The sequence below is a fragment of the Salmo salar genome, chromosome ssa01, assembly GCF_905237065.1.
Source record: "Salmo salar chromosome ssa01, Ssal_v3.1, whole genome shotgun sequence".
In the NCBI taxonomy this organism is placed as follows: Eukaryota; Metazoa; Chordata; class Actinopteri; order Salmoniformes; family Salmonidae; genus Salmo; species Salmo salar.
This window is the reverse complement of record NC_059442.1, coordinates 124550645-124564137: the sequence shown is the minus strand read 5'-3', so window position 1 is coordinate 124564137 and position 13493 is coordinate 124550645. Positions and strand designations below refer to the sequence as shown.

The 13493-nt window shown below is 44.8% G+C and overlaps 1 protein-coding gene across 2 annotated transcripts in view; it reads right to left on the bottom strand.

Annotated features, from left to right (window-relative positions):
* Positions 1-1907: 1907 nt before the first annotated feature.
* LOC106561388 (inactive tyrosine-protein kinase PRAG1) overlaps positions 1908-13493 on the bottom strand; it is a 38778-nt gene continuing 27192 nt past the window's right edge. For both annotated transcript variants that reach the window (XM_014125317.2, XM_014125307.2), the window contains 3 exons: positions 6949-7715; positions 4773-5054; positions 1908-4535 (listed from right to left, as the gene is read on the bottom strand). In XM_014125317.2, the coding sequence (XP_013980792.2) occupies positions 3735-4535; positions 4773-5054; positions 6949-7715 (1850 nt within the window). In that variant the 3' untranslated portion in view covers positions 1908-3734. The remainder of the gene's footprint in view (positions 4536-4772; positions 5055-6948; positions 7716-13493) is intronic.

Below are 13493 nucleotides of genomic sequence, written 5' to 3'. Positions count from 1 at the left end.
AATTGAACCATAATGAAGGCATTTAATTTGCATGAAGAGTGCCTTGGTCCTTCCTGAAACAGTTTGTTAGATCTCTGAGTCTGGTAGATTTTGGTCATTCTTACCATAATTTGCACAATATGATGACTGAAACCTCCACATTGTGTAATGTTCAAATACAGAGAGATTACAACCAGGAATGTTAAATTGTCGTTTCCTTGCAGAGACTATCTGCTTGCAGTGGCGGTCAGTGCCGTTTAAGATGAGGGAGGACAATACATTTTTTCATGAGCATGGCCTTATTTCTACTACAGCATATTGGTTGACTCTCATTCGTATTCCATTCACCCAGTTCAATGTAACAGTGATAGGTTTAGGCTACCTCATGATAATCAGATTTTCCCTATACCCATTATGAGGTTGCTACAACCTAGCCTATGAATGAAAGTTTACAATGTAGTTGCACACAGGTCGAGAGACAAATTTGAGGTGACAGACAGTGACATTCAGTTCTGCCTTGCACACTCTTGCCTGCATCTAGCTGATATTGGGTGTAATCATTAGTCCAACAGTTGCAAACAATAGTTTCTATTGGACAAATTCCAGTATGCTTATCCCCGTTTTGTTTTGTTCTGTTTGCTTACGTTTAATAAACCTTTTCAACAGAATTGGCAGAATGAATACACCCCTGATCACGTGTAAACACAGTTCACTTTCATAGCAGCCACATTGTATTCCTTCTCGCATCCATGCACTCTCCTCCTTTCACCTCTTCCCTTTGTTTGTGGACTTCAATGCACAACACATCAGCTGTATGTGACCAGGCGAAAAAACCTTTCCAAACCAAACCGCTACACACTGCCTACATTGTTGTCACCATATTAGCTAAAGTAATGTCATAGTATAGCTAATAGAACTAACGCGTTAGTAAACCCGCTACAATTATGCAGTAACGTTAGTGTGCAGTCAGTAAGCAGTTACACCGGCGGGCCCCGGTGGCAATAAATGGGTAATACCATGAATTAATTGGAAGAGTCCCAGCGTTGTTTTGGAAAGTCATAGCCAGCTAGCTAACATAGCATCCCTCTTTCTGAGCAGGGTATTTCAGTAGGCTTAACTAGCCAGCTGCATTTGCTTGCTAAGTAAGTGAAACAGATTTTTTTTTGGGGGGGAAATCTCTCTCTTGCTTCTCCTTCATTTTGGAAGAAATGAATTTGTTCAAAACTGTTCAACTATCGTCTTTCTCTCTCTTTGAGTCAACTACTCACCATTTTATACACTGCAGTGCTAGCTAGCTGTAGCTTATGTTTTCAGTACTAGATTCATTATCTGATCCTTTGATTGGGTGGACATGTCAGTTCATGTTGCAAGAACTCTGATTGGCTGGAGGACGTCCTCCGGAAGTTATAATTACTGTGTAAGTCTATGGAAGGGGATGAGAACCATGAGCCTCCTAGGTTTTGTATTGAAGTCAATGTACCCAGAGGAGGACGGAAGCTAGCTGTCCTCCGGCTACACCATGGTGCTACCCTACAGAGTGCTCTTAAGGCTACTGTAGACCTTTTTTGCAGAATAGTTTGTTTTAATCAGTCATTTGGTGGCGTGTTTATATTTAGTATAGTTTTATTTAAAAAGGATAACTTTCTAAACATTTTTCAATTGACATTTTTATGAAATTCACTGAGGAGGATGGTCCTCCCCTTCCTCCTCTGAGGAGCCTCCACTGACTGCTTGATACCACATTTGTACCATTTTGTACAAATGGGCTTTCACATTTTCCTTACAGCTCCCTGACTCAGGCATTCTAGCCTTTCTTCCATTTCATTAGCAGCTAAGGTCTTACAAAGTACCAGGCCATAATCAGCAGCACACTTATATCCATTCACAGGTTACACCCATTGATTCAGAACAGAAAGACTGAGACGGAGTATGGTGTGAATGTGTGAAAACATATTTACAATTTATTAATAGATGCAGGTGAGGCTCACAAATTCTGTTAATAACTTGTTAGTCATCAGAGAAGGGTAAACGTTGTAGTCACATAATGATAACCGCAGTGGAATAGAACAGTATTTGGACTGTTTCCTTTGCAGCCTCAGGCCATATTTCTCATTGGAGAAAAAGCTAAGAAGTTAAAGTGTGTATGGAAGCAGTCTGCTGCAGTGCACTGGCAAAGGAGAGGAGACACAGCAAGCACAACAGCAGAAGCATTAAAACATCAACCTCTAAAACAAACAAAGTAATAAAATGGCACCCTGTTCCCTAAATAGTGCACTACTTTGGACCAAATCCCTATATTGGCCCTAGTCAAAAGTAGTGCACTATGTAGGTAATATAGTGTTATTTTGGACGCAACCAAAAAACCAAAATGCATTCCAGTAACTACTACAGGTTTAACGAGACTAATATAGGTTAAACAATTGGATATCATAAATACTTTCACTATGGATCTTATCCATTGCAATTATTAAGACCTGCTTGAGTGGGGCACACCAGTTGATCTACAATCTCTGTATGTACAAGTTATATCTGTCTCCAGACTAGTCTGTGAAATTCCAGTTTCACATATCGAAGAGGGAGTATAGGGGTTACGATTTACAATTAAGTTTTCAGTCACCATAACACATGGAGAACTAAAGGCACTGTAACAATTTTATAATATTGAAAACAACAGTTTTAGATGATATTAAGGTAAGTATTGGGGTAAGTGGGGCCATAGCAGTGGTGGTTCTGGCCATCTTAACTAATGCAATACACACTGTATTAAGTGTCATTAGGCAGTACACATTTTTAATTGGTTCATTCAGGTCAGACTAGTTCCATTCAGTCAAAACAGCTTTGCCTTTAAAATGGCTGCCTCTCTAAAGACCAATACCCTTACTCCCCATATGGATTGACAAGTTGAGATGCAACATCATACCTTTACACTGAATAGTAAGCATCATTCTAGAACCTTTTGACTCCGTGTCAACACTTTTACTGTATGTGCCATTTTAATATAGGCAAATGTAAATACTTGTGTGTGTGACCCTCTATTTACATTTTGTAATCAGCAAATAAAAGTTAAATAGCTGCACAGGCACAATCAAACATTTATGTCAAGACTTGCTGGAGTGGACAGAGATGAAATACCAGCGAGAGCTCTTACTATTTGAAAGGGCAAAGGGTATCAAGAAATCCTATTAATTAAGGACAACACAAGACCGTAACAGTTAGAATGTCTTGGCTCGACTGTTGTTCATTAGTACTTTGCATTCTAGTAAGTGTAAATCTTTGTCTGATTAGAATGCTCCATTCTGTGCAAGTCTCTTCTCACAGGGGCTGTGTTTGGGGTGGAGAGTGCAGAGTGCTCAGTCTGGCCAGAGAGACCATTCCATGTTAGGCTGTTCTGTCCATTCCTGGCCTGGCTGTGCTTTTGAACAATCTCCAGTGGTCTGCCTTAGTCCATACAGTAAACACAACAGCAGTCTGTAAACTAGAACACATACAGTAGAAGCTGAATGGACAGTCAGTGATGCCTTGCTTTCATGCATGTTGTTGTAAAGGAGGCAGGCAGGCAGCAGGTTCACATTGTATTTTCGTATATCCTCCGTGACAGATACAGGGAAACCCAGGGCATTGGTTCATTGTCTCTACACATTGTCCACAAACTCGCCCTAATCCCAAAACTATCCAATCTGTTCAGGTCTCAAGGAGTGCCTAGGGAGCTAGGGTTTGATTTGGGATTCAGAAAGTTTGTCCAGTCAGTGTTTCAGTCATTTGAGTGAGTAGAGCAGTTCAGCAGTATGACACAGGGACAGAGGGTGAGCGGCGCTGAAGTACTGACAACACAGCCAGTCCTCCAACTCTGCATTCCTCTCCGGCTCCAGAGATCTCTCAGCAAACTTCATCATCAGCAGGGCTCTCTTCACGTCCAGCCAGTTGAGGAGGCCCTCGTGGCAGGGCCCTTCTCCGGGGCCCAGCCTGTCTCGGTCCCCCCACTGCTGCTGCTCCATCAGGTCCCTCCGGGGGCCCCACAGCAGGCTCTGCAGCACCCGCTTGGCCTCCTGGATGTGGATGCGTTTGATTGGGTCTGGCTGGAGGAGCAGCCGGGTTAGTCTCTGGAGCCCAGCGGAGTAGAGGGAGACTGGAGGAATGGGGGGCAGGTCCTCACAGTTGTAGTCCTGTTCTTTCAGTTTTGGGCTCACCTCGAATGGGTTGGGCTGGTGGAGCAGCTCGTAGATCAGGATTCCCGTTTGGAACTCGTCGAATTTCCGGTACTGGGCGGCCGACACGATTTCCGGGGCCAGGCGGGCGTGGTCGCGTTTAATGCGGGGATCATTGGCAGCGGAATCCTCAGTGTTTCGCTGCTTGGCCTTGGCGAAGCTGGCGATGACCAGGCGGGGGAGGTGCTTCTGGTCGTAGGGGGCATTGGGGTTGGCCTGCAGGGGGCGACGGTGAGGGATCAGGAGAAGGTTCTCCAGACAGAGGTCGCGGTGTGTGACCCCGTGCTCCTTTAGGTGCTCCAGACCGTTGCACAGCTGCAGCAGGAGGAAGCAGACCCGCCGTTCGTACACCTACATAAAAAACAATACATTTCATTTGTTGAGCGCTATTCATCAGAAATCACAAAGCTCTGTACATCAAAACAAGATAAAAAAAAGGCTGAAAGCTTAAAGCAAAAATGAAGAAAGCTATGAGTGTCCCAAATGGCACCATATTCCCTATATAGTTCACTACTTTTGACCAGGGGCCTAGGGTGCTATTTGAGATGCAGCCTAGTACTGTACAAGATACGCAGACAGACAACTGACCTCTGGCTGAGCCTGGTGGAAGGACGCCCACTCCTTCACGAAGTCTGCCGTACTCTGCTGTGGCACCTCCTGGGTGATAACCACCACGCGTTCCTTGTCCCCCTGCGTGGGGTTGGGCCCGAGGGGCAGTGAAGCCTCGTCAGGGGGGAGCATGCTCTGGGGGACGCAGGCGATGAAGTGACCACAGTCCTGCTGGAGGTTAAAGTGGGGTGGGAGGGTTTGCTGGACAGACAAGCCGTAGAGGTGACCCTGCTTGGCTTCAGAGGTCTGGCTCTTACAGATCTGGAGGGAGAGAGAGAAACATACTGGTTATAGTTGGTTGAGAATGGAGGAGGGAAGAGTCAACGCCATAATGTGGAGAGAATTAGGAAAATGTCAGCCTGGCACTTTCAGAGAACAGAGTGGAGGAGGAAGAGACTGCTTAGACCACAATGTGCATAGTGAGGAAAATACTTGAATTATATTGATACACAAGAGTCAAAGCCCTGATGTGGACAGAATGTGGAAATACTTCAATTATATTGAAACAGTTTTATGACTTGTATACCATCTCTGCCTCCAGAATCAAATCTTGCCTGTGTGTTTGCACGCTACTTGTCTGTCACAAGAGACTTTGCAAGAGATTTCCCCTTATTGTACTACTTGTTTGCAGCTTCAAGTAGAGACATTAACACATTCTCTACTTGCACTTAGTGAGATTTAGTATTCTCACTCGCTGTCACCAAGCTTTAAATCCTGCATTCATTCCAATCTTGTTTTCAAGCAAACACTGGTACACTTATGGCAGCTTAGATGAATGAGTTTCATCATGTACAATACGTGCAAAGCCAAACACTGTGCGTTGCATCCCAAATTGCACCTTATTCCCTATATAGTGCACAAATTTTGACCAGAGTCCTATAGACCCTAGTCAAAAGTAGTGCACTATATTGGGAATAGGGTGAGCTCTGATATGACATTGGGTACTTCCCAAATCGCACCCAATTCCATATATAGTGCAATACTTTTGACCAGGGCCCATAGGGAAATGTAGTGCACTATATATAAGGAATAGGGTGTTATTTGGGACAGTCTGATGATTACTATGAAGGCTGGATTATTTCATACACTGTGTGTGTGAGAGAGAGGGGATCTTTGATGTGTGTGTGTGTGTGCGCGCGCGCGTGTGTGTGTGTACAGGCCTTGACAACAGGCATGTGTATAACTGTAAATCCTGGCTGGCATGAAAAGATTAATGGACCCAGAGACATTAGGAAAGACTATGCAGAGCCTCGGGCAGCAAACCTCCCTTAACACACACGGCCCTGCTCTGGATTTACACGTTGCTAATGACTTTGGGACAAAGGTCAGTCAGAATGAATGCAGAGCAGCACACCCTCCTCCCTCCACGGCAGGCTACAGTACATCCCCTGGAGGAACACTAGAATGGTGGGACCTTCCTTCTCTTCTCTCAGAGAACAAACAAAATCTGTCCCAAACGGCACCCTATCTCCGATATGGTCAAAAGTAGTGCACTATGTAGGGAATAACATGCCATTTGGCACATACACAAAGTGAAGGGGCTGTGGCTCCCTCTGGTTCTCTAAACAGTCAAAAAGCTTGTTATTAAGGGGTCGGCTTACTTCATTGGACAGGTTTTTATTGTTTAACGAGCTAGTCTTTAACAAGGTAGAAAGATGACCTTGATAGATGAGTAGAATTTACACAGTCCAATCACAGGGGAGTCTGGATGTACACAATCCAATCAGAGAGGAGTTTGAATTTAAACTACAGATTACAAAGAACCTCTTCTCACGGTAATTATGTCTCTCACCGACACACACATCCTCGCCACACGCTTGTTTATAATTCCACACGTTTTTTCCCCCCATCTAAATGTATTCTCAGCCTTGTTGTTTTGTCTTTCAGACTTATTGTAAACATTAAACACAAGAGTCCTTGATATCAAAACATTTTGATTATCAAGCACTACATGAGAGCCTTGGCCCCCCAAAACAATCCCACTTTGAAACTTAAGAACACAGAGAGACATATCTCCCTAGGGAAAGCGTTCTTCTGACCTAAATAAAGGTTAACTAAGAAAGTTTGTATTCAGTTACCTTGACTGTGTAGTGTAAAACTTTGAAACTTAAGACCACAGAGAGCTATAGAGATGAAAGGTATCTAATGTTGTTACCTTGACAGCGTAGGAGTTAGATGGGTCGGAGGCGCAGGCAGCAGAGTAGTACACAGCATCGCCTGCATTACAGCTGGCTTTGTTACAGGTCAGTTTGAACAGGGACCAGTTGCTCTCATCGAAGCGCAGCGTGTTCTTCTGACTGCGGGTGAAGTGGTCCTCACATTTCAGAGCCAGGCGCCGCAACGACTCAGCGTACAGGCCTCCCAGCTTAGAGTAGATGCCCTCTCTACTGTCTATGTTACTGAGCAGGGTCTGCAGCTGCAGGCTAGAGCCGTGGGTGGGCCCAGAGGCTGAGAGGTGAGGGCCGCTGAGCTGGGGGGAGGAGGAGGAGGTGATGCTGCCCCGGCTGTGTCCTCCGAGTCTACCACGTACCTTCAGGGGTTCGTCCAGGGTCCGGGAGTGCAGGGGGCGACCCGGAAGGCCATGACAGCGCTCTAGGGATTCGGAGGAGTAGAGGGGACGGGGGTCGACAGGGGAGGACGGGAGGCTGGACAGGGATGGTACGTCTGGACGAGATGCGTTGCTCTCGGAACCACCGGTGAAGGGGAGGCGGGGGAAGGCCCAGAACAGGGGTTTCCCGGCCGCGCTGTCAGGGGCGGAGACGGTGCGGTTCACCATCTTCTTCTCGGGGAGAGGCGGTGGCTGCAGCTGGTTGGAAAGGTTGTTGCTAGGGAACGGGTCAGGGTGAGGAGACACTGGAGAGGAGTCCATGGGGCTTCTGGGAAATGGGGAGGCGCACGACAGACGAGGGGCATCGTGGGAACCTGTAGAGAGCGAGAGAGAAGTCATCAGTATTCATGATGATATTGGATATCACACCGAGACAGGCTACAAGATAAAATATTACATTTGAAGCGCGTTTCTATTTTTTTATATACTGAATTGACTTAAACACTGGAGAACTACTAGTACCAGCAGCATCAACACTTCTCTGATCAAACAGTTGACGAATCCATATACATATAAAAAACATTTGATCAAAACCGCATCAAAACAACATCTCACACTTGAAAAAACTCTGAGCTGACTTCTCTGAAGCGTGTATGTGTGTGTGGTGTATGTAAGAACCCAAGCTGAGCCATAAGGGAGACTCTGGGCATCTATCACACCACTATCAGATTGGGGGGGGGGGGGGGGGTAGTAGTGCATGTATGCTTTTTGTCTCCAGACAAAAGGTGAAGGTCGAGAGCCGTGCATCCTCTGAAACACAACCCAGCCGCAATGCTTTTTGACACAATACCCAGAAGCCAACATGTCTGAGGAAACACCATACACCTGGCAACCTTGTCAGTGTGCAGTACACCTGTCACAGGAGTTGCTAGAGCCTGATTGCCAGCCAAACCCTCCCCTAATCTGGACAACGCTGGGCCAATTGTGCACCGCCCCATGGGTCTCCCGGTTGCGGCCGGCTGCGACAGAGCCTGGACTCGAACCAGGATCTCCCTCGATTGCTAGTGGCATAACTAGCACTGCGGTACAGTGCCTTAGACCATTGCGCCACTCAGGAGGCCCTTGTTGAAGCACCTTTGGCAGTGATTACAGCCTCGAGTCTTCTTGGGTATGATGATACAAGCTTGGCACACCTGTATTTGGGGAGTTTCTCCCATTGTTCTCTGCATATCCTCTCAAGCTCTGTCAGGTTGGATGGGAGGCGTTGCTGCATAGCTATTTTCAGGTCTCTCCAGAGATGTTCGATCGGGTTCAAGTCCGGGCTCTGGCTGGGCCACTCAAGGACAATCAGAGACTTGTCCTGAAACCACTCCTGCGTTGTCTTGGCTGTGTGCTTAGGGTTATTATCCTGTTGGAAGGTGAACTTCGCCCCAGTCTGAGGTCATGAACACTCTGGAGCAGGTTTTCATGTAGGATCTCTCGGTACTTTGCTCCATTCATCTTTCCCTTGATCCTGACTAGTCTCCCAGCCCCTGCCGCTGAAAAACATCCCCACAGCATGATGCTACCACCACCATGTTTCACAGCAGGGATGGTGCCAGGTTTCCCCCAGACGTGACGCTTGGCATTCAGGCCAAAGTGTTCAATCTTGGTTTCGTCAGACCAGAGAATCTTGTTTCTCATGGTCTGAGAGTCCTTTAGGTGCCTTTTGGCAAACCGAGTGGGCTGTCATGTGCCTTTTACTGAGGAGTGGCTTCCGTCTGGCCATAAAAGCCATAAAAGCCTGATTGGTGGAGTGCTGCAGAAATGGTTGTCCTTCTACAAGGCTCTCTTATCTCCACAGAGGAACTCTGGAGCTCAGTCAGAGTGACCATCGGGTTCTTGGTCACCTCCCTGACCAAGGACCTTCTCCCTCGATTGCTCAGTTTGCCCGGGTGGCCAGCTCTAGGGAGAGTCTTGGTGGTTCCAAACTTCTTCCATTTAAAAATGATGAAGGCAACTGCATTCTTGGGGACCTTCAATGCTGCAGAAATGTTTTGGTACCCTTCCCCAGATCTGTGCCTCAACACAATCCTGTCTTGGAGCTCTACGCACAATTCCTGGTTTTACCGTCATTTCCGGACTATAAGCCGCAACTTTTTCCCCACGCTTTGAACCTTGCGGCTTAAACAAATTTTTTCTCCCCAAAAAAACACATTCTGTGACGTGCTCAGTTTTTTGGCGGCATGAAGCTTTCATTAGACCAATGAAATTGCCGAACGGGTTAAGGTCAAAAATTTTTTGTTTACTGTTTAGATTAAATCGAGCGCTCTCAAACTTCCCATCATTCTGATTACGGTAGTCATTTTGTCACCCTCATCATGGCAAAGACACGGAGAAATGCATATGATACAGCTTTCAAGTTGAAGGCGATTGAACAGGCTGTTGGAAAAGGAAATAGAGCTGCTGCACGGGAGCTTGGTCTTAATGAGTCGATGATAAGACGTTGGAAACAGCAGCGTGAGGAATTGACTCAGTGCAAAAAGACAACTAAAGCTTACTGCTAATTTTTTGTTGTTGTTGTTACAAGCCGTGTTTCGTTAAAGCCTATTTATTTTTGTTACAAGCCGTGTTTCGTTAAAGCCTATTTATTTTTGTTACAAGCCGTGTTTCGTTAAAGCCTGTGTAAAGATAATTTGTTTCAATGTACCGGTAGGCACCTGCGGCTTATAGACATGTGCGGCTTATTTATGTTCAAAATAATATATATTTTTTAATTCAGTGGGTGCGGTTTATATTCAAGTGCGCTCAATAGTCCGGAAATTACGGTAGCTGTTTGTTTTTTTCTGTCTAAAAAACTGTTTTTGCTTTGTCATTATGGAGTATTGTGTGTAGACTGAGTTTTTATTTGGTATTAAATCCATTTTACAATAAGACGAACATAACAATGTGGAAAAAGTAAAGTGGTCTGAATACTTTCTGAATACACTGACTGTTTAAAGCAAAACTATCCAAACTATTGATGATGGTGAACCTGAACAATCAAAATAAAATCGAACGCAAGCCTCGATCAGCAGGTAGGCTATAGCCAGATCAGAGTTGTGTCTCTGGTAGCTTACTTTTATTCTGGTAAAACACCATTTTCAACAGCGCATTTGATAACAATAAGCTTGAAAATGATATTGGTTGTCAATGAACTAATAAAGCCTAATATTGTGCAAGCCATTTTACAAGCATTTGAATGCAGCTATACAAGATCAGAAATAGACCTCTCTTCGGGCAGTGCGCGAAGCTGGGCACAGTGTGCAGTTTGACTAGGCTACTGATATTCCCCGGGGTTGTTCGGCACGCAAAGGGACTTGTAGATCAATGACTATCAACGCATTTAAAAGAGCGGTATTTTCAGAAGGTAGAAGGAAAGTTATTTGAGAAGAGGAAAAAAACAAACCGACGATTCGTAACCTTTGAATCGATTTTCTGACTGATGCATGCTAGATCTGGATTGGTTTGGGGTCCCGAGTACCTTAAACATTTGAACTAGGGACCAATGCGTATTAGTGAATCGTTACATCCCCAGGAAACACATATCTCGACCATAAACAGGGTTGGTATAGAACAGGTACAATTGGCCACCAAGGGTTCAGAGACTGAGCAATAGGGAGAGTGAGGAGAGCGACTAACTGCCGCTAGTAGTTACTATTGAACTAGGAGCCTACCGCCTCAGGCGCCTGTATTGATTCTTATAATTGGAGCTTTGTGTCCTTGTGCCTCCCTCACCCAGAATGCTATAAATATATAGTGCATTACCAATACAGTACATTACCCCTCACCGACAAACCTACAGTACATTAACCCTAACCCATAAACCTATAGTACGTTTCCATAAACATACCGTACATTATCCATATGTAACAGATTGCATTCTGTTCTGCCCCGAAACTAGCGATCTTCTGCCCAGCAACACACGCAACTCAAAGCCAACCGTCTTAGCCAAAAGAGCAATCTACATTATCCCTCACCCATAGACCTACAGTAAATTACCCCTCACCCATAAACCTACATTAAAGTCCACAACAGCATCTGCCTGGGTGACTTTGGCGAGCTGCACCCATCCTATCACTGAGTCACTGTGGCCCTCCCTTATAACGTCTAATATCTTAGTCACATTTCATCTATTCAAAGTTCCCTGAGAGGGTGTAGTGAGGGAGTTCAATATGATGGTCAACATGTCTGCTGTGCTATACCATTAGGAAATGGTGAATAAAAGAGTACAATATAAAGAATGTGACACTCCATAGTCTAAGGCTGCATCTCAAATGGCACCCTATTTGGGCTCTGGTCAAAAGTAGTGAACACTGTAGGAAATAGAGTCATAGAGTCACATTTGTAACACCGACTAAATGAGTGTGTATCCAGAGCGGAAATCTAAAGGAAAGATGGCATGTATGCATGGAGCAGCAAAAGCCCTTATTTTCCTTGTTATCAAAGTCCCATAATTATCTCTTCAAACACTTCCCAGGAAGTGAGGCAATTACATACTGTCTGGGAGTGTCCCAAATGGCACCATATTCCTCATGTAGTGCATTACTTTTGACAGGAGACCTATGGTCATAAGTAGTGCACTACATAGAGAACAAGGTGCCATTTGGGTTGCGTCCCCTGGGCTTATATGGAGAGACGAAGACTGTGACGCCAAACAAGAGTGATGGTGCGTCAGACCTCAGCCAGCAGTGTGCAGGGTTAGACACGCACACACTCACTTGCACTCAAACACACACGCACGCACACTGATTCAATCTGTCTATCTGGAAAAAGTATATTTCAAAACAAAGGCTGGTCACACAGACAATTTACATTTTAGTCATTTAGCAGATGCTCTTATCCAGAGCGACTTACAGTAGTGAATGCATACATTTCAAAAAAAAAATTCTCCGTACTGGTCCCCCGTGGGAATCGAACCTACAACCCTGGCGTTGCAAACACCATGCTCTACCAACTGAGCCACACGGGACCATTTGAAAGAGGACAGAGAAATGAACACTTGACTTCTGCTACTATAACCTCATATCTGCAGTCGCCTTTTTCTCTTCTGATTTGTTCTCTCAATTTCAACCTAGTTAGATGGCTTCCTTCTAGTAGAACCATGTGACTACCACAAATGGAAAACAAGCAAAGACGTTTTTCCTAATCATGTAACATGGTATAAAGGGCAAGATTTCCCCCAGGACCAACTCTGGGGCACAATTCTTTTACATTATTTCCCCCAATGATGTTGGATAAGTGTAGTTATGGCTGCACAATTAATCGAATTCAGATCAAAATTGCGATTATTGACGTGCAACATCCATATCGCAAGAGGCTGCGATTTTCTTCTTTCTTTGACACTCCGTTAATAAAAAAAAAAACTAGACTACGGTACCTCCTCCAATAAGATGTGCTAGACTCTGTTCATTCACTCTCTACAGATGTAGGATCTTAAATGCAGGAAATTAAATATTTGTAGCATAGTTGAGAATTCCACTTTGAAATTTCAGACTTGATTTTCCCTTACGAAAAATGTATCAACCCATTCAAAAATGTCCATTAATTATAATCCACATAATAATTCACATTTCCTTTTGCTGCAGGATTAATTTCCTGCTGTAGCAAACTGGCTCAAATGTAGATCCTACATCTGTACATGCACAGAGGATGCTGACAAATCACAAGCGAACTCTCTCACTCTCTGCATGGCTTGTGCATGCTGGCCAATCACAAGCGTCCCTGCTTAAAGCTCGCAGATAGACTCTGGTGAGGAACGAAAGGGCTTTACCTGTGTGTGTGTGTGTCAGAACAACAATGTTGATTTGGTGCCAAAGAAGGGCGCACCTTCAGTGGTATGGCAGTATTTTGGCTACAGGCAAACCGATGTCAACCAAATTAAATCATTTGAAGAATAACCATCCCCTACTTTACGATGATTGCATGGTGAAAAAAACATCTGAATAGCAAAGCCCCTCAGCCACAAACAGCCGCCTAAACAGGCATTGATTGCAGACACATAGAAATCACATAGCTTTAGAAATGTTCCTATTTACACAGTCAGCAAAGATGACTTCAAGAAGATGATAAACAAGCTGGACAGGAGATACAAGATTCCATCTCGCACATATTTCTCCCAAGTCGCCATCCCA